General features: G+C 35.0%; 1 protein-coding gene across 1 annotated transcript in view; it reads left to right on the forward strand.

Moving 5' to 3' along the window:
* The window catches only part of CNTN5 (contactin 5), a 1,403,535-nt gene that overhangs the window by 864,707 nt on the left and 517,383 nt on the right, over positions 1-21,445 (forward strand). Inside the window, exon 4 of the mRNA XM_057553585.1 lies at positions 12,399-12,620. Coding sequence (XP_057409568.1) covers positions 12,399-12,620 — 222 coding nt within the window. The remainder of the gene's footprint in view (positions 1-12,398; positions 12,621-21,445) is intronic.

Raw genomic sequence — 21,445 nt, forward strand, 5'->3', positions numbered from 1 at the left:
TCCAATTTGTATTCCTTTTATTTCTTTTTCTTCTCTGATTGCCATGGCTAGGACTTCCAAAACTATGTTGAATAATAGTGGTTAGAGTGGACATCCTTGTCTTGTTCCTGATCTTAGAAGAAATGCTTTCAGTTTTTCACCATTGAGAATGATGTTTGTTGTGGCTTTGTCGTATATGGTCTTTATTTTGTTGAGGTAGGTTCCCTCTATGCCCACTTTCTGGAGAGTTTTTATCATAAATGGGTGTTGAATTTTGTCAAAAGATTTTCTGCATGCATTGAGATGATCATATGGTTTTTATTCTTCAGTTTGTTAACATGGTGTATCACATTGATTGATTTGCGTATATTGAAGAATCCTTGCATCCCTGGGATAAATCCCACTTGATCATGGTGTATGATCCTTTTAATGTGTTGTTCTATTCTTTTTGCTAGTATTTTGTTGAGGATTCTTACGTCTATATTCATCAGTGATATTGGTCTGTAATTTTCTTTTTTTGTAGTATCTTTGTCTGGTTTTGGTATCAGGGTGATGGTGGCCTCATAGAATGAATTTGCGAGTGTTCCTTCCTCTACAATATTTTGGAAGAGTTTGAGAAGGATGGGTGCTAGCTCTTCTCTAAATGTTTGATAGAATTCACCTGTGAAGCCATCTGGTCCTGGACTTTTGTTTGTTGGAAGACTTTTAGTCACAGTTTCAATTTCATTACTTGTGATTGGTATGTTCATATTTTCTATTTCATCCTGGTTCAGTCTTGGAAGGTTATACCTTTCTAAGAATTTGTCCATTTCTTCCAGGTTGCCATTTTATTGGCATAGAGTTGTTTGTAGTAGTCTCTTAGGATGCTTTGTATTTCTGTGGTGTCTGTTGTAACTTCTACTTTTTTATTTCTAATTTTATTGATTTGAGTCCTCTCCCTCTTTTTCTTGATGTGTCTGGCTAATGGTTTATCAATTTTGTTTATCTTCTCAAAGAACCACCTTTTAGTTTTATTAGTTTTGCTATTGTTTTCTTTGTTTCTATTTCATTTATTTCTGCTCTGATCTTTATGATTTGTTTCCTTCTGCTAACTTTGGATTTTGTTTGTTCTTCTTTCTCTAATTCCTTTAGGTGTAAGTTTAGATGGTTTATTTGTGATTTTTCCTGTTTCTTGAGGTAGGCTTGTATAGCTGTAAACTTCCCTCTTAGAACTGCTGTTGCTGCATTCCATAGGTTTTGGTTTGTCATGTTTTCACTGTCATTTGTCTGTAGGTATTTTTTTATTTCCTCTTTGATTTCTTCCGTGATCACCTGGTTATTTAGTACCATATTGTTTAGCCTCCATGTGTTTGTATTTTTTACGTTTTTTTCCCTGTAATTGGTTTCTAATCTCGTAGCATTGTGGTCAGAAAAGATGCTGAATATGATTTCAATATCCTTAAATTTACTGAGGCTTGATTTGTGACCCAAGATGTGATCTATCCTGGAGAATGTTCCGTGTGCACTTGAGTAGAAGGTGTAATCTGCTGTTTTTGGATGGAATGTCCTATAAATAACAATTAAATCTATTAGGTCTATTGTGTCATTTAAAGCTTCTGTTTCCTTATTAATTTTCTGTTTGGATGATCTGTCCATTGGTGTAAGTGAGGTGTTAAAGTCCCCCACTATTATTGTGTCACTGTCGATTTCCTCTTTTATAGCTGTTAGCAGTTGCTTTATGTATTGAGGTGCTCCTATCTTGGGTGCATTTATATTTATAATTGTTATATCTTCTTCTTGGATTGATCCCTTGATCATTATGTAGTGTCCTTCCTTGTCTCTTGTAATATTCTTTATTTTAAAGTCTATTTTATCTGATATAAGTATTGCTACTCCAGCTTTCTTTTGATTTCCATTTGCATGGAATATTTTTTTCCATCCCCTCACTTTTAGTCTGTATGTGTTCCTAGGTCTGAAGTTGGTCTCTTGTAGACAGCATATATATTGGTCTTGTTTTTGTATTCATTCAGCAAGTCTGTGTCTTTTGGTTGGAGCATTTAGTCCATTCACGTTTAATGTGATTATTGATATGTATGTTCCTATTACCATTTTCTTAATCGTTTTGGGTTTGTTTTTGTAGGTCCTTTTCTTCTCTTGTGTTTCCCACTTAGAGAAGTTCCTTTAGCATTTGTTGTAGAGCTGGTTTGGTGGTGCTGAATTCTCTTAGATTTTCCTTGTCTCTAAAGCTTTTGATTTCTCCATCGAATCTGAATGAGATCCATGCCGGGTAGAGTAATCTTGGTTGTAGGTTCTTCTCTTTCATCACTTTAAGTATATCATGCCACTCCCTTCTGGCTTGTAGAGTTTCTGCTGAGAAATCAGCTGTTAACCTTATGGGACTTCCTTTGTATTTTATTTGTTGTTTTTCCCTTGTTGCTTTCAATAATTTTTCTTTGGCTTTAATTTTTGCCAATTTGATTACTATGTGTCTTGGCGTGTTTCTCCTTGGGTTTATCCTGTTTGGGACTCTCTGTGCTTCCTGGACCTGGGTGGCTATTTCCTTTCCCATGTTAGGGAAGTTTTCAACTATAATCTCTTCAAATATTTTCTCTGGTCCTTTCTCTGTCTCTTCTCCTTCTGGGACCCCTATAATGCGAATGTTTTTGCATTTAATGTTGTCCCAGAAGTCTCTTAGGCTTTCTTTATTTCTTTTCATTCTTTTTTCTTTATTCTCTTCTGCAGCAGTGAATTCCACCAATCTGTCTTCCAGGTCACTAATCCGTTTTTCTGCCTCAGGTATTCTGCTATTGATTCCTTCTATTGTATTTTTCATTTCAGTTATTGTATTGTTCATCTCTGTTTGTTCTTAAATTCTTCTAGGTCTTTGTTAAACATTTCTTGCATCTTCTCGATCTTTGCCTCCATTCCTTTTCCAAGGTCCTGGATCATCTTCACTATCATTATTCTGAATTCTTTTTCTGGAATGTTGCCTATATCCACTTCATTTAGTTGTTTTTCTGGGGTTTTACCTTGTTCCTTCATCTGGTACATAGCCTTCTGCCTTTTCATCTTGTCTATCTTTCTATGAATATGGTTTTTTTCCACAGGCTGCAGGATTGTAGGTTTTCTTGCTTCTGCTGTCTGCCCTCTAAATACTATAGATTTTTTAAAACTTTTGACAATAGTGAAAAATGTATATAAGAGAACAGTAAGAAGCTCTCTCTCTCTCTTTTTTTTTTTTTTGCAGTAAAAGCATATATACTTCCCAGATTAAGGTGTAACAACTTTCATGATCTATCTGTGCATATAACTGAGCATTAATATTCAGAAAAGAAGATAAAGTTCTCCAAATTTGAAATCATTATGACATCAAATCTAAACACAGTGTACCTAAAAAGGAGTGATAGAAATAATTTAGAGCTATGTTTCTTTTTTACCCTGTAAGTATGTGTATTTTTCATTCTTATGTAGAGACCACTAGAAATGCAATGCTGTTAAAATTTTTTTCTTACATATCAGTAAGAAAAGTACTAAAGTTTAGATGCCATACTTTGGTGCTTTAAAAATGGTGAATTTCATCCTCTGCACATCCTTTCTTACTCCTGCAGCTAAAACACTATAAAGTTTACACATAATACACTTCTTGAAGAAAGTGCTGAGTTGAGACGTAGAATCCATGTGACTCAGGCTCTATCAGACTGTCCTCTGCCATAGATGAAGACAACCAAATGGAAATGATGCACATTATTTATAAATTATTAACCAGTTTTAAATAGGCTTCACATGACTAGCTTCACTGAGGGGTTACATCCATCCTTGCAAGCTTCATAAAACAGTATCAGGCTAAAGTTGTACAATTAACATTAATTCTTTCCAAAGAGAGGACAGCCTTAGCAATTACCTTGAAAAAGATCAGGTATCAAATTTCTTTATGCTGACTTTGATGCCATATTGAGTCACACTGTGGGCATGGATATTGTATGACTTCTGCTCTTTCTGTGCACAGGGTCATCAGTAGATGGTGTCACTCTTTGCTCCTCTGACTTATGAGCCAGTGATTAAGCATTAATATTCTTCAGAGCATCACATATCACTTGCTGCTATAGTTTACTTATATTTATAAGAGTTTAAATAAATATTTAAAATCAAACTAGAACTATAGGAAATAAATGAATCTATATAAAGACCTGTCATTTCATAAATTTTTGCTGTTGCTTACCCTTGTTTGGCTATAAAAATTAACAGCACTGTATGGATAATGGACAGAAAACATTCAAATACAGAATCCAATAGTGATGGTCTCGTTTTATCATTAAGATTTTAAGTTCCTGGTACATATGTTTTTCACACTTAGTAATAGAGATAGAATTCTGAAGTATGGTTGGTACCAGAAAATTCAGGAAATTTCATATATGGTAAGAGATTAAATATTTTAAAATGTATCCTTTATCATATTGACATTTTCATCTTTATTTATTCATAAATATAGCCATAAAATTCTAGTCCTGCTAATTCTAATCCATTATTTTTGAATATTATTTACATTCAATAGCAATGTTACACCTATAAACTGACCTTTTAATTAATGAAAAAATGGTGCTACTAGTTCCAAGACTGAAGTGGTGGCAATGTCATTCTGACTTAATAGACTACAATATTATTAAATAATATAAGTGCAGTTGTCCTGGGTCAGATAATATTCAGGGTCATTTTATTAGGAAATATTTAATGAAGGTATTAATATTTACTCATACCCACCCTCCAGCTGGAATTCAATGGTGTGAGAGCACCAGGTTAATTGAGTTTTATCACAAAATCTCTAGACCACTTAATAACTGTAATGCACATTCCCTAAGGTCTGATCTATGAGAAGTGGAAAAATAGAAGAAAAAATGATTAATGTATAACTAGAGTCTGCCGACACTTTCAGCATAGATATTCATTAAAAGTTTGAGCAACTGATGAAGATTTCTCTGGAAAGAAATTATGAGTCACTTTTCCTTCCAAACCCGGGACAGGAATAGGGAAAAAAGATAGATAAGTATTGATTTAGCCAATATAAACACAAGAATTTATAGGCTTTGAGTTTTCTGTAGATCTATGTTTTCCATCAGGGGCCACAATTTTTTCTTAGGAACTTACTGGTGGGAATTTATCTGTCAGGGTAATAGAAGTCTCACTATTCCCCTTTCATTTTGCACGCTTTTAATTCCTCGGAGTAAAGTGAGTATTAAAATTTAGTATTTATACTTTCATTTTGTAACCCAATCAAATCTGGAAGGAGTAAGCCCAATATTCAATTACATCCACCAGATGGGAATGCAGATTGGTGCAGCCACTATGAAACACTAAATTGAAAAGATATATGCACCCTTCTGCTTACTGAAACATTATTTACAATAGCCAAGATATGGAAACAACTTAAGTGCCCATCAAGAGATGAATGGATAGAGAAGATACGATATGATATATATATATATATATATATATATATATATGAATATTACTCAGCCCTAAAAGAGAATGAAATTTTGCCATTTGTGACAACATGGATGGACCTAGAGGATATTATGCTAAGTGAAATATGGCAGAAAGAGAAAGACAAACACTGTGTGATTTCACTTATATGCAGAATCTAAAAAATAAATGAAAAAATGATCAAGCATAACCAAAAAGAAACAGAGTCATAGGTACAGAGGAAAAACAGGTGGTTGCCAGAGGAGAGGGAGATAGGGGGAGGAGAGAAATATGTAAGGAAGATTAAGCAGCATAAACTTTCAATTAAAAAATAAATGAGTCACAGGTATGAAATGAACTGTGTGGGGAATATAGCCAATAGTTATGTAATATCTTTGTATGGTGACAGATGACAGCTAGACTTATCATGGTGATCATTTTGAAATATATAGAAATATTGAATCACTATCTCGTCTACCAGGAACTAACAGTATTGCAGGTCAGTTATACTTCAAAACCAACCAACCAAACAAACAAACAAACGGATAAAAAAGGAGATCAGATTTGTCGTTACCAGAGGTGGTGGGTTGGGGGAGGGGAAATTGGATGAAGGTGATCAATAAGTACAAACTTCTGGTTATAAGATAAATAAGTACTAGGGATGGAATGTACAACATTATAAAGATAATGAACACTGCTGTATGTTATAAATGAAAGTTGTTAAGGGAGTAAATCCTGAGTTTTCATCACAAGGAAAAAAGTTTTTTTTTCTATTTATATGATGTTGTATCTATATGAGATGATGGGTGCTCGCTAAACCCATTGTGGGGATCATCTCATGGTGTATTAAGTGAAAACATTATGTTGTACACCTTAAACTTATACAGTGCTGCATGTTAATTATATCTCAATAAAACTGGAAAAAATTTATGTCCACCAGAAAGTAGTACAGGGTGTTAACTAAAGTGCAGATTACATATATATATATATATAAAATATGTTAAAAAGTGCAGATAATATATTTATCATATATTGAGTTCTTACTGTGAACCAGGTAAAGCTCTAAAGTTCTAAGTGCTTTATGTGTATTGATTTATTTAATCTCTACAACAACCTATGAGGGAAGTACTATTGTTATCCCCCATTCTAAAGACAAGGAAATTGGGGCACAGAGCCATTCATGTCTTGCCCAAAGCCACAGAGCTGCTTTGAGGTAGAGTCCAGATTCAATGAGGCCATCTGACTTTGGAGCCTATACTGCAGATAGGTTTACTGACAAATCCAAAATTCTCATTCAATAAAACGAGTGGCCAAGGTGTAGGAGGAAGATGTACACACCACAACCAAGAGAAGAGATTTTGTTCCCAGTTACTCAGTCATGATATCAGCAAGGAAAACTAAATGTTGTTGGCAAGCTTCCTCCCAGGGCACTCTGCTTTCTTTGTTTTCCTTTTTCTTCATTATATGTATCATAGTTCTTAGTTTTATATATTTTAAGAATAATTTTGTTTGTTTATTTAATGTTCCTCTATTAATACTTCACTCAAGTGTAATCTTCTACCAATACTCCCAGATTGTAAATTCCATGAAGTCAGGAACCGCATGTGATTTACTTACAACTGTATCCCCACTTCCCTTCTTTGAAATTCTGGGCTCAGAATTAGACCCAACCTACTCTCCTATTTCTTAAATAACAGTTCTTGAAGTGATGACTAAAAACAGATTCTGAACCCTGAGTAATATTTACCAAATGATCAATTTTGAGAGATGTCTTTTAGGACAGAGGTCAGGAAATTTTTAGGAGCTGAGGCAGAACCACTAAAGGAGAGTGAGCAAAGAGACATTACTTAGAAGAAGGAGTTAAGAGTAGGAAATATTGGAATATCAAAGACTTGGAGCTGGGTCCAAGTAACTGAGACTAGAGTAAATGTGGAATTCATCTGGGAAGGAGTTGATATTCATGAACAAGAGCATTTAAGAGCTAGTGTAAATGGAGAAGATTTTTTTTTTTTTATAGTACACCAACATTTAGAAGTTGAAGAGACAAATAAGAACTAGGCAAGGAAATAAGGAGTATCCAATGAAATAGGAATAAAAACATGAGATTGTAGAATCCTGGAATCACATGAAGAAAATATTTAAAGAAAAAAGGAATGGTTAGCCATGTTGCACACAGCTGATAGGCCTAGTAGAGTGATAGTTGATCCTTACATTTAGCAGTGACCTGGTCACTATTAACTTGGAAGAGAGCCTTTATTGTGGAGTGGTACAGGCAAGGCTGCTTGGAATAGGCTCAAGGGAGAAGGGGAGGAGAGGAATTGAACACAGTGACCATCCATAGATCTTCTCAAGAAGTCTTGATGTAAAGGAAAATAAGTGGAAGAAATGGTAGGTCAAGGTGGCCTTTTTAAGGTTAGAGGAATTTCTGTACAGTTATGGGAATGATCTAACAGGGAGACGATGATTGATGCTGAAGGAGAGACAGAGGGGAATTTCTAGAACGATGTCCTTCAGGAGTCAAGATAGGATGGAATGAGATTCAATGCACACAACTGGCCTTTAATAGGTGCACAGACTATTTATCCATAGCATGTCAGTGAATGCAAGGCAGGGTATATGAGTGTACATACAGGTGGTGGGAGCATGTGAAGGACACTTTCTTCCGATTTCTTCTAATTTCTCAGTGAAATAGGAAGCACCATCATCAGGAGATCCAACAAGGTGTGGAGCTTGAGGACAGAAGATAAGATGTAAATATAAAAGTCCTGTAATTGAAACACCATTTCCCATTTATTTATGCTAATATATCTATTTTCCAGAGCTGAGGATCCCCAGAACTTGGATCGCGGAGTGGGAAAATCAGAGATGTCAGAAAAAAAGCCTGGGCAGCTAGAAGGGCATCAGGTAGAACTAAAACTGCCCTTGAGAGAGGGAGACCTCACTGAATTAATAATCAGTTGCTCTCAGACCAGGAGACTAATGGAGGCTACCGGCTAAGTCCAGGGTCTTTACGTCTAATGCAATGGAAATGACAGCTTAGGGGTTTGAGACTCTCTCCAGAGCCTGGAAATTCCTCTTCAGCTCCTGACTCTGACTCCACTTTCACGTACAACTGTGCATTGTATGTGGAGCAGTAGGACAGCTTTGATACTGCTGGGCATCCCCTCTTTGCAGGGCAGCATATCCACACTGATCTTTAACACTGTCTACTGCTCTCCCATTTGCTTTGTAAGACTCTCTTCCCTTCCCTTCCCTTCAATGACATCCCACTTTTCTGCTTTTCCTTTCCAGGTTCCACTACCTCCGCTTTTGTTTAAAATGCTGGTGTTCCTCAGGTTACCATTTTAAACACTCTAGTTCTCATTTTTACCTATTTCATTGGCAAATTTATCAATTCTCATAGTTTTTATAACCACCCATTTGGTTACCATTTAATAATCTCTCATGAGTCTTTATGTTTACAGAACTTTATAATCAACATAAATGCGCTAGAAGCACCTCTAGCTCTCTACCTGCCCAAAACTGAATTATTGAGCTTTCATCTCAAGCACGTGCCTTTTCCTGCATTTTTATCCATCTTCTTGTAGCACAGACCATCCTCAGTTTCTTACGTTCCCTTCCTTGCCTGCAATTCAATCTGTCAGTAATTTTATTGATTTCCTTCCCACACAGATGATCACCTTCTCAGTTCTGACTAATCTTTGCTTTTATTACAGTTTTAGGCTCTTGGGTAGTCTTTCTTCCTTTTTTCTTAGTCCAAATGGCACTTCAGCCAGAGTGATCTTTCTAAAATGCATATTGTTTTCTTTCCATTTTCGCATGACATACCAGGCATTTCATCACTGGTCCCTTGCTTACTTATCCAGCCTTACCTCTTCTCTCACCTGTATGCCTCTAACCCTGGGTTCCAGACTATTTTAATCTACCAAGTATGACATGCTGCCTTTCCTTTCCAGGTCTTCATATACTTTCTCCCCTTTGTATAGAATATCTTTCTTTTCCTACAGAGAGTTTTGCTGAGCTAATCACTAACAGGCTTTCAGGGCTCAGTTTGGATAGTATTTCAACTGAAAATCACTTTCTGATGTCCCTAGGCTGAATGAGAGGATTCTTCAGCTGTGGATGAGAGTCCATAGGTTCCTGAATTTACTTTTCTCTCACACTAAAGTTGCACACATAGTTACCTTTCTTCTCCACTAGATCATAAGCTCCTTGAAGGCTGATGCAATACAATTTTCCCTCAGAATCCATGGGGCAATGGTTCCAAGATTCCTTTGGATACCAAGATCCGAGGATGCTCAAGGCCCTTGTATAAAATGGCTTAGTATTTACATATAACCCACACACATCCTCCTGAATGCTTTAAATCATCTCTAGATTAGTTATAATACCTAGTACAATGTAAATATTATATACATAGTTGTTGGTGTGCAGCAAATTCAAGTTTTGCTTTTTGGAACTTCCTGGAATTTTTTTTCCCTGAATATTTTTGATTTGTGGTTGGTTGAATCTGTGGATGCAGAATCTGCAGATATGAAGAGACAACTATATTTGTTTGTATCCCTCGCACTTATCCCCTACTGAGTTCTCATTAAACACTTTTTGAATACATGAATGAATGAATAAATTGTTAGATTTCTAGTAGCAGCTTTGGAGTCACTTTAATTGATGAAAAAGTAATTTCTATTGCAACAGATGCAACTGATTACATAACAAATGAAATCCTGTTGTGAAACACAACAACCAAATCCTAATTTGGTTCATGTCTAATTACATAGAGTGTCATAAGCCAATTATTGTACCACTTGGACAGTATGCATTTTGTTTATATATATATATATGTTTTACAAGCATGATCCTGGCTTTTTTGAACCTCCTTATGGCCCTTCTACCTTTCCATTGATTATCCTTATCTAGCTTTAAGAACTATAAGCCACATTCTCATACTCCATTTTAATTTTAAACACTAGCATGGGACAGTTCTTTTTTTCTTTCTTATATGAGCAAGGTAGGCAGCTAAAACAAAAGCAACAGACTGCACAGAGAAATGAGTAGGTTCAGAGACTACAACTACAAACTACCTTAAAGGAAACTCATTCTCTTTTCATTACCTTACACCTCTAGGTGCCAAAACTTGCATTTAATTTCAGGTTTTAAAAGAGATTTTATGTCTACCCATAATCTGTTCTCATATAGTTTGCCCAGGAGAGCTTAGCTATTTTCAGTTAAAATTGATCCACCTTTACCAGACTTGTGGTTGAACACAAAGACTAAAGGACATGAATCTCTTAACAGCTCCTGATGGGATTGGACTACACATATCATGCTCATTTTAAAGGTGGAGTGCATCTAAAAATATACCTTTTTGAGTTTCAGAGAAATCATATTTACAATTTCACAGAACAGAAAATGTTAAATTTAGTTTGATGCTTAACACCTAAAGGGTTATTTTCAAATCACAGAAATGCTTCATGCATTCCAAAATATCTCTATGAGACAGGATAATGATTCTAAATAATCTTAATTGTGAGAAAGCTTACTCACAAATATAAATTATTTTTTATCCAAAATTAAATTAACATCCATTAAGTTGAAATGTCAAATACCCTGACCAAAAATGTCTGACTCCTAAAAGTATTTCCAAAATCAACGAATTGTCGAATACAGCTGATATTAGATATAGAAAAAATCCAATTCTCAATTGTTTTCTAGAATTCATCATAATTAGTTTGTGTTTTTAATCGTTTGATATATACACCAAACTGACTTCCCTGTGGTCATAAAGAAGAGTCAGTACAATCTACTTCAGGCACTATGCATATCTTTTCTAATGAAAAATCTTGGAAATTAAAGTAAAATATGGGCAATACATTTCTCAATAATCATTAAAGGTAGGGATTTCATAATAGTATTCCTACTTAATAATATTTTTATATAGATTATACATAACAAACTATACAAAACAAATTCCATTTATTTTTTTTTTTTACATTCCATAATGAATTTGACTGCTTTTCAAGAACATGAGGCATAACTTACAGTCTAGTGCAAATATATATGCTTCATTAGACACATTTCCTACTATATGATAAATTTTAGGTGATGAAGATCCAATTTATATTTGTAGAATGTAATTGATAATGCTGTTTTCCTCTTTTTCTCATTTTTAAATAATAAAGAACTGATTTAATGTGTGTGAATGGATATTTTAATATTAAGACCAAATATTTCAGACAAGGAAAATAAAAGAAATGAAATTTGGATGGATTGCGTCCTTCTTCCCTCCCTTCCTTTCTTCCTTCTTTCCTTCATTCCTCCTTTCCTTCCTTCCTTTTTCTCTTTTCCTTCCTCTTTTCCTTTCCTTTTCTTTTTTTAAATTAATTAATTTATTTATTTTTGGCTACATTGGGTCTTCATTGCTGCGTGTGGGCTTTCTCTACTTGCGGCGAGCAGGGGCTACTCTTCATTGTGGTGCACAAACTTCTCATTGTGGTGGCTTCTCTTGTTGCGAGCACGGGCTCTAGGTGTGCAGGCTCCAGAAGTTGTGGCACGTGGGCTCAGTAGTTGTGGCTCGCAGGCTCTAGAGTGCAGGCTCAGTAGTTGTGGCACATGGGCTTAGTTGCTTCGCGGCATGTGGGATCTTCCCGGACCAGGGCTCAAACCCGTGTCCCCTGCATTGGCAGGAGGATCTTAACCATTGTGCCACGAGGGAAGTCCCTCCTTTCCTTTCTTTTCATTCCTCCTTCATGTCTTTTTTCTCTCTTTCTTTCTTGCAAAACACCAACTTTATAACTAGTAAAGTTTTCAGAAAATGTTTTAAAATATATTTTTAATATTTTATGTTTTTCCATTCCCACTGTAGTTTGCATTTTGTTGCATCTCCAAGGGAGATTTTCAACAATATCTTCAGAAGAAAAATTTTCAGTTAAAAAAACTAGTTTCCTCAGAATTCACTTTTTATTATTTTTATTATTTTTTTACAGAATATTCTGGAACTCTTCCTGGTCTCCCTACTTCATATGCTACTTTGCTAAGAATTAAGAAGAGTTCATCTTCATCCCTCTATGGTTCAAAGACTAGACCACGATACAGCAGTCCTCCATTAGGAACACTGAGTGTTTCTTCACCGAGCTGGCGAGGGGCAGCTCAACATTATTCTTCCCCCATCAATCTTTATCATTCCTCAGATGCCTTCAAACAAGATGGTAAGTGTCAAAAGAAAATTGCACCTGTTGGAGTTAAGCAGGGAAAAAAGACTTTATTCAAGACTATTGCAGTAGGAGTTAAGCCTATTACAATAGAGGAGAGAGGTTAAACTCAACTGTGAAACAGAATGTGAGTTTTTAAGATTTGGAAAGATGGAGGACATTAAGGAGGAGTTGGTCCAGTGTAATAAGGCCATCTGTGTTTACTAATTGGTGCCTATTGAAGTTAGCCTCTTACCATCTTATAGAGTCTGGGAAATAGGGACCCTCTCTTTTTTGATGATTACATTAAAAAAAAAAAAAAAATGGCTCCCAGGTCCTTGAGAAAGACATTCTTGGGTTTTACAACTGGTAAGAGACTGAGTAAAGATTTACATTTCACAGAAGCAAAGAAGGAATTTATAATTGCAGTTCTTCTAAAGTAAATGCTGTAAGAAAATGGAGGTTAGGGTACCAGAATCAGGAGGAAACCTGTCAAAAGTTAAGTGAAGATGAGGAAAATGTTAAGGCCATCTTGGTCATAAGTTAGTCTTATGTTCGACACCTATTTCAAAAATTTTTCAATGTGTTTAATTATAATTGCTTCCAATTCTGATTTAGGATTAAGACTAAATAAATTCATATACTGAAAGCAAAAATGTTAAATTTCTGAAGGACAATTTGACAATGAAAATCAAGATCCTCAAAATAGTCATATCCTTCAATCTCATATTTTATTTCTAGAAATGTGTTTTGCATAAGGAAATAATAAACAATGTACACAGAGATATAAGTATATACTTAGCAGCATTTATGAGTAGAAAATAAGAAATAATTCAAATGTCCAACACTAAGAAATCAGTTAAATTAAGGATGACTATGCAGCTATTAACATTATGGTTTGAACAACATTTTCAAAATGTTCTCTAACTTTGTCATTTTTGGATATATCAACAAAACAGTACAACGCTAATTAACAGAGAGAAGCACTAGTGCTTGATTATTACCAGGCTCTGTGCCAGTCTCTTTTGCATAGCTTATATCAATAATACTGTCAACAAACATTTGAAGTAGATATTATTACTGTCTTCTTTGGAAACAGAAACTCAAGGGGCAGATAAGTATCTTTGACAAGGTCACACTTCTAATAAGTAACCAATTTCATTCATATATCTACTGATTTTAAGTACAATACACTTCGGGCTATATTACAGTTATGATTGATAAAAGACTAAACATTTAGGGAAACATTTTGTAAGAACTAAACTACTTGGAAAAATCCTAGAAATTTCAAATTAGGTTGTTGTACCAAACCCAGGCAAACTCATGCCTCATGATTATGCAAATTGTTGCCATGTGGAGCATCATCTCATAGTGCTGGCGTTTAAATTTTATTTAAGCATGGTGTTTTTTCCTTAAAATGTTTTGTTTTTCAAAATACTTATAAGTTTTTAAATTTCCATAATATATTCTGTGAAAAAAAATCAAGAGAATTAGGAGACAAGCCACAGCCTCGATGAAAATATTTGCAAAAAGGCACATCTGATAAATGACAGTTATTCAAAATATACAAAGTACTTTTAAAAATCAACATAAGAACTTCAACAACATGAGTTTAAAATGGCCCCAAAACCTTAACAGACATGTCATCAAAGAAGATGCAGATGACAAATAATTATATGAAAAGATACACCACATCTTACATCATCACAGAAATGAAAATTAAAACAACAATGAGATACTACTACACACTTATTAGAAGTGTCCAAATCCAGAACACTGAAAACACCAAATGATGCTGAGGATGTGGAGCAACAGGAACTCTCATATCTTGCTGATGGGAATACAAAATAATACAGCCTCTTTGGAAGACAGTTTGGCAGTTTCTTATAAAACTAAACATACTCTTATCATATGGGAGAGATGGATAAGCAGAGTACAGAAGATTTTTAGGGCAGTGAAAATACTCTGAATGATATCATAATGATGGAGATATATATATGGATATATCCTTATATATTTGTCCAAATCTATAGAATGTACAACACCAAGAGTGAACCCTAGCATAAACTATGACTATTGGTGATTATGATGTGTTAATGTAGGTTCATCTTTGGTAAAAATGTGAGTGATGTTCATTCTGTGAGTGATGAATCATTCTGGTGAGTGATGTTGATAATGGGAGAAGGTATGCGTGTGGGGGGAAGGGAGGTAGATGAGAAATCTCTGCCTTCTCATTTTGTTGTAAATCGCTCTAAAAAATAAATTCTTTTTAAAAAAATCCATTACATTAACTCTAATGTCATACTCATCAGGCAGAGATGTGTTGGGATTTGTCCTCTTTAGGCCTCATTCATTATTTTATAGGATGACACCAAGAGAGAATGTATTGACTGAGTGATCGGAACTATGGGATACTATTGTATTTGGTATAATTTGGTATCATCACCTCGTGTTCTACTCCTTTGTTCTCTTGTTCCAAATATAAGTTAATGTGGTTCACAATGATACATAGAATACAGCTAGAAAATGTGAATTAAAACATACAAAAATGATGAAAACAGCAAATATTGAGACATAAAATGGAGCCAAGTTTGAGACTAATTCAAAGTGTCTGTATGCCTGTCATCGGTTAGTCCCATTTGTGATAATTAGTTAAAGAAAAAGAAACTCTGATCAGTTACACATTTCCCTCTCTTTTAAGGATTAAAATGAATCAGTTACTCGGTAGAAATGCAGCTATTTCTGATGCTAGATTAGACAAATTTTTCTGGAGGGTTCTCATTAACAGTTTAATATTTGATGTAATGGTCAATGACCTGAACATTATTGTTATTGTGTACATAACAATGAGTTTCATCTGCTTCGATAAAGGCAGATGAAACCCAATCATCAACAACAAAATTAGAAGTAATTATCTAAAACTGTGCTCTTCTTTAATCTTTAATATACATACAATCTCTTGAGAGTCTTGTTAAAATACGTCCCCTTTCAACAGATCAGGAGGGGAGGGCCGTATAATCTGCATTTATAAAAAGCTTCCAGGTGATGCTTACGCTGCTGGTCCATGAACCATACTTTGAGTGGCGAGGCTCTAGGCTAGGGACCAGTTTGATATAATTTAAGTCCTTTGCTGGTCTAGTTTAATCCATATTTAGAGTATCAGGCAGAATGGATAGTCTGAGTATTTTCCAAGTAATCTTCCATAAGTATTGTTTTCCCATCTGAGCATTTGATAGATCTTGGCTAGATGTGACTTTGAGTTTGTTCTCTCTGACAAAAGCCTGACATATGGCTTTTGTCAGGTAATTCCCTTTAGCCTTAATAGAGAGTAAAGCTGGAGTTGACATGCTCTTGTGAAAAATGAGAAAACTAACAGAGCCTGAATAGAAGGTTATCCCACTTCTGCCCAGATTGAAGCCCAAAAGTACCTCAGATACAGTTAAGATTTTTCGGAGAAACATAAAAGTGTTGTTTGCAGATCAATCTGGGAGGGCAATTCTACTTCTGTATGTAAAACCTGGAGAAACTCTCCCACACATGCACAAGGAAATATAAAAGTACTTCACTGCAATGTAAGTTTAATAGCAAAAAATTGAAAACAACTCACATGTCCATCAGAAGGGGAATGGATACATAAACTGTGTTTTTCGTTCATTGAAAAACTAAGACTGTTAAAGTGAATAGACCATATCTTTATGAAACAAAATGGATATACTTCAAAATATAATAGGTAGTGAACAAGGAAATTTACAGAATATTACATATGATGTCATTTATGTAAAAAAATAAAAATATAATATAATATTCATGGATAACTATATATAATACAATTTTTAATATATGAACTTGAGACAGCAAGTGACTATAGTGTTTACCTCAAAGGGAAAAGGAGAGCAGGTAAATGGTACCAGGATAGGGAAGACAGATGACCTCAACAGTGTGATATTTTTTTTCTTAAAATATAAAATATGAAAATAATATGATGACACCTGTAGTAGGTAGACTATAAAACAGGTCACAGTGATTCCCACCTGCTGGTATTTACAGTGTAATCCCTTTTCTTCCACTGTGGGCTGAAGCTAGTAACCTGCTTCTGGAGAATAGATTATGACAAAAGTAATGGAATATAACTATATGACTTCCAACATTAGGTTACAAAAGACTCTGGCTTTCATCTGACTTCTGTTCCAAAGGAAACTGCTTAATTTGGGCCTGAGTAAACAAATCTTGACTGATTATAGGGACTAGATGCCTAAAAAGAGTACCAACCTGTTGAGATAATCACAAGATAACACAGAAAAATAAAATAGATGAAACTTATAAAGAAAACCTTAAAATCACAATATTGTGAGAAGAATGTTCTGTAGCAAATACAGAAGTATGGTGAGGACATCAACAAAATGAACAAAAGTTATGTTTATTATCTCACAATCTTTGTGGGTCAGGAAGACAGATGTGGTTTAACTTGTCCTCTGGTTCTGTGTCTTTCACAAGGTGAGACTCCTGTTTTATCTCAAGGCTCAAATAGGTACAGATCCACTTGTAAGCTCACTTACCTCACATAATTGTTCACAGGGCTCAGTTGCTGAGGGTGGTTGGACTGCGTGTCTCAACTACTCATTGGCTTTGGCCAGAGGTCATTCTCAGGGTCCTCTCTATAGGGTAGCGCAAAACATGGTAGCTGATTTCCAACAGCAGGAGCAAGTCAGAGCAAGAGAAGGCAAACAAGGTGGCTACCAGAAAAGTACAACAGTGAGTCACTGAAATTTGGTTGAGGTGAGGAAGTAGAGCCAGGGAAATAAATAAAAATTTTTGAGCTAGACTCAAGAAAGGGAGAAGAGAAACAGAGAGTACCTGAAAGAGAGAATGCTGTTCATTGGAGCTGAGCAATCAGAGAAGTCATCTGATTGTCATTTTTCTTTCAACCTGATATTGTTATTTTGGATAATGACTATGATCACTTCAAATTTTGCCAGTGAAATGTTCCCTATACCAAGAGGTATTATCTAGTTTTAAAAAATTTAGTTGTTAATAGTTACTCTACAGTAGTTGTTTGAATGCAAGCAATGTCATTTAATTGATTTTAAAAATTGACTAAAGTTTAAATTGGAAATTCTCATGGTAATATAGGTTAATTGAAAGCCCTTATGAGTCAGCACCTCAAACAACTGCAAAACATGTCCTAGTTTTGGATTTTGCAATGTAGACAAGGACTATTAACCACTGCTGACACTATACCTGTTCATCCCATTATAAATGAACATCCAATAACTTGGTCTTTGACTTAATCTCTTCTTGTTATTGTGGTTTTAGTGGGAGCAAACTAAGTGTAGGGTACATTTTATTCTTCCATATGTGATGAGATGGTTAGGTAAGATATTTTATCTTCCTTGCAGAGAGACAGTCAGGATTAAGAGTGATTCTTACTAGAAAGTTTAGGTTTTTACTGGTGAAGCCCATTCTTGGGATTCAGAGACTACAAATGCTACCTCAGGTGGAAAAACAATGTGGTTCTTGAAAGTAGCTGAAGCAAGTTATTTTTCGTGAAGTTTAAGTACATAATTTTGGATATCTTTAATTCCCTCAATGATAAGTACTACCTGCAATTTATGTAGCACTCTGAGTCTACCCAGCCTTTGGAGTTTCTACCACTGGCTTCTGATGTCTGGAAGAGTCCTGCAACCTACCAGATTTGTTGCCTCACATTCTCAATACCTTTGGCTGAATTTCATTGTTGATGTGGCTTATTTCCAGATTAGACTTGGAACATGAGCAATGGCCTCATGACTCAAAGTGGTCTCTGTGTTGACAATTTTCTGTTGTTTCCTCAAAGTACCCTTTGCTGATAAATTGTCTTGGAGGACCAAATAAAAAATTTAAATGATCTTTTATGAGAATAAGAGTTCCCTCTGGGCAGGGAAAAAGGCATTTCAGTTGGATGATATACTCCTATATAAATTAGATGACTCCAGTTTCTCTCAGTTTAAAAACCATCTTTTAATAAAATACTTACCATTTCATGACTATTCATTGAAACTTTGATTTTATTGTTTTATGGTATTCTTAATTTTTAGAGCTATTGTTATTAGCTTCTGTTAGTATGCTTTTCTCTCCAATTTAGCTATATTCCATTTGAGCAAAGACCATTTTGTATATTCCGTACCTTTTTTCTCTTTCAGCACTTAGAGCAGTGCAAGCTTAGTTGGAGCTTAACAAATATTGTTTAATTAAGGAGGCATGTACTTGAGGAATTTGAAATCTGAATTTAGGCTAAATTTCTACACCATCACAGAATATTTGCCTGAAGATTTTTAAGCTAAACTGTGTTTATTTTTATTACAAATGAAAAGGAGGGAAAAACAATGTCTTCCATCTGTTGACAAGGTGGCTTTGTGGTTTGACATCTTCTGAATGTTGTATGGGGTCAGTACATTTTGATTATTCTCATAAGTGATAGCATCTCTGAATCAGCTGGCCTTTCTTTTATAGCCACATTAAAAATGATGAAAATATCTATTAGACTGTCAGTGTATAGTATGTGCACAACATCATACTACTACCCATGAAACATTCATCACAAAGCTTTTTAATAAATCATGCTCTTCAATTCTTAGGAATCCTTGAAAGTTTTATAATGACAGTTTACACTTGTTTAACTTTCATAAAGAAACAATTTCAGTGTTAAAAGGCAACTTAAAGAAAGGTTTGGATATTTTCTTTAAGAATTCATCTTATATTCTCACAAACTGTGAAAAGTTTTACTCACATTTTAACTGTGGATGTCATCATAAAATGCAATTTCTAATTAAACATTTCAAAATTTCTGGAAATTATCACATAAAATATATCAATGATCATTAAAAGTGAATTTGGTTTAATTGTATTGGACATGACAGGTTGTTATTTCCTCTAGACCATAATACCGATATGCTTAGTTCACATTACATGAGTAAGCTAGATGAGGCCATTAATTAGAGGTAACCAGTAGGTGGAGAGCACTGGGTCTGGCATTAGGCCTAATCTTTGAGAAAAATGGACACAGAAATAATTGTTTAAAAGAGGATTTAAGTCAGAAAGGCAAGTTTAGAACCTAGGTAGACATGGTAATGTCTGGTCATGATTCAGGAAACAATTGAAAACAGTGTTTCAACACCAAGAAGCAAGGCTTCCCTAGGGAACCTGGCTGTAGAAGTCTCAGATAAGGTGATACTTAAAACCCTCCTACAGGAAGAAAGTTAGTATCTGGGTAGCCTTTCAATAAGTGACAGAAATTTCAAAAAGGGTTAGAGGAAATGAGATATCAGCTTGATCTTAAGACAGGACTCTACAAGGGAAACCAATGTCTCCATAAACAAAATGACATACCAGTGCTTCAAAAGCTCCACTGGAAGAAGGGTAGATGGACCCCAGGATCATCATTTCACAGTAGAACTTCGTCCTCCTATTTAGGCATCTCTGATGAAAGACTACTGTCAATACAGTGCTAACTTTAGGCTCTGGTTTATTGCTCTGGCCTGATTCTAAGAAGGGGTTGTACCTCCACTTTAGAGGTGTTTTTAAATTTTGTGGAGTAGTTTTGATTGTCTTAATTTTGATTCAAGGATGCTACTTTAATTTAGAAAGTGGAGGGCTTCCCTGGTGGCGCAGTGGTTAAGAATCTGCCTGCCAATGCAGGGGACACGGGTTCGAGCCCTGGTCTGGGAAGATCCCACATGACTCGGAGCAGCTGGGCCTGTAAGCCACAATTACTGAGCCTGTGCCTCTGGAGCCTGTGCTCCGCAACAAGAAAGGCCACGATAGTGAGAGGCCCGCGCACCACGATGAAGAGTGGCCCCCCACTTGCCGGAACTAGAGAAAGCCCTCACACAGAAACGAAGACCCAACACAGCCATAAATAAATAAATTAAAAAAAAAAAAGACTTACTGCCTGTTAAAAAAAAATTTAAAAATTAAAAAATAAATAATAAAAAAAAAGAAAGTGGAGAATAGGAGTGTTAAATGACCTATAATTACAGTACTCTTAAATGTCCTTCTAAACTTTCACATTAGTGAAAATTCTCTTTAAAACTTTCTGAGGCAAGAATCTAACTCTGTACTTTATTATATGCAAGGTATTTTTGGTACATAATGGAAATGCCAATGAAAAACGTGTAAATTACAGCAAGATTATATTTAGTTTTGTTAAGAACTTTAACAGAATTTGTTGACCATTTAGAGAATCACATCACCTAACACCAATAACACTCATAAAATTTGATTAATCTATACTACACTTAGATCAGTTTGCCTTTGTAGCTGCTACATTCATGGGGGTTTTATCAACAAAAACAAACTTTGATTAGTTCTTTATGTCTCCTATTACAATTGTTCTTGAGAATTTACATATTGAATTAAATACTATTTTATAATGTTACTTATTTTTTATTTTATCCCTTCATTAGATTAAAAAATGCATATAGGTAGGTTAGAATATCCATTAATTTAAGAATCATAAGAGGAAAATTATAAAATACTTGTTATTAAAAGAATTTGAGAACCACTAACCTAAAGATGGATGTGTAGCACTTTTTCCTAAATTCTATATTGTTTTTCTGGACATGGTGAGACCAGAAAGGATGGAGTTATTACTAAGGCTCAGGAATAACAGAAGGGAAAAGGAGAAAGAAAAAAACCATATATATGATTTTATGATTTATAAGTATAATTTAAACATTTGCAATTTATGTTACTCTACATAAGTGCCTCCAAACCTAACCCCTGGCTTGCCCCCATAGGTAATGCCATCTTGCCCAAATAATTTGGATGATCCCACAGCATATTTTGTTTTCTTGATATAAACCTAA

The sequence above is a fragment of the Balaenoptera acutorostrata genome, chromosome 9 (genome assembly GCF_949987535.1).
Source record: "Balaenoptera acutorostrata chromosome 9, mBalAcu1.1, whole genome shotgun sequence".
Lineage (NCBI taxonomy): Eukaryota > Metazoa > Chordata > Mammalia > Artiodactyla > Balaenopteridae > Balaenoptera > Balaenoptera acutorostrata.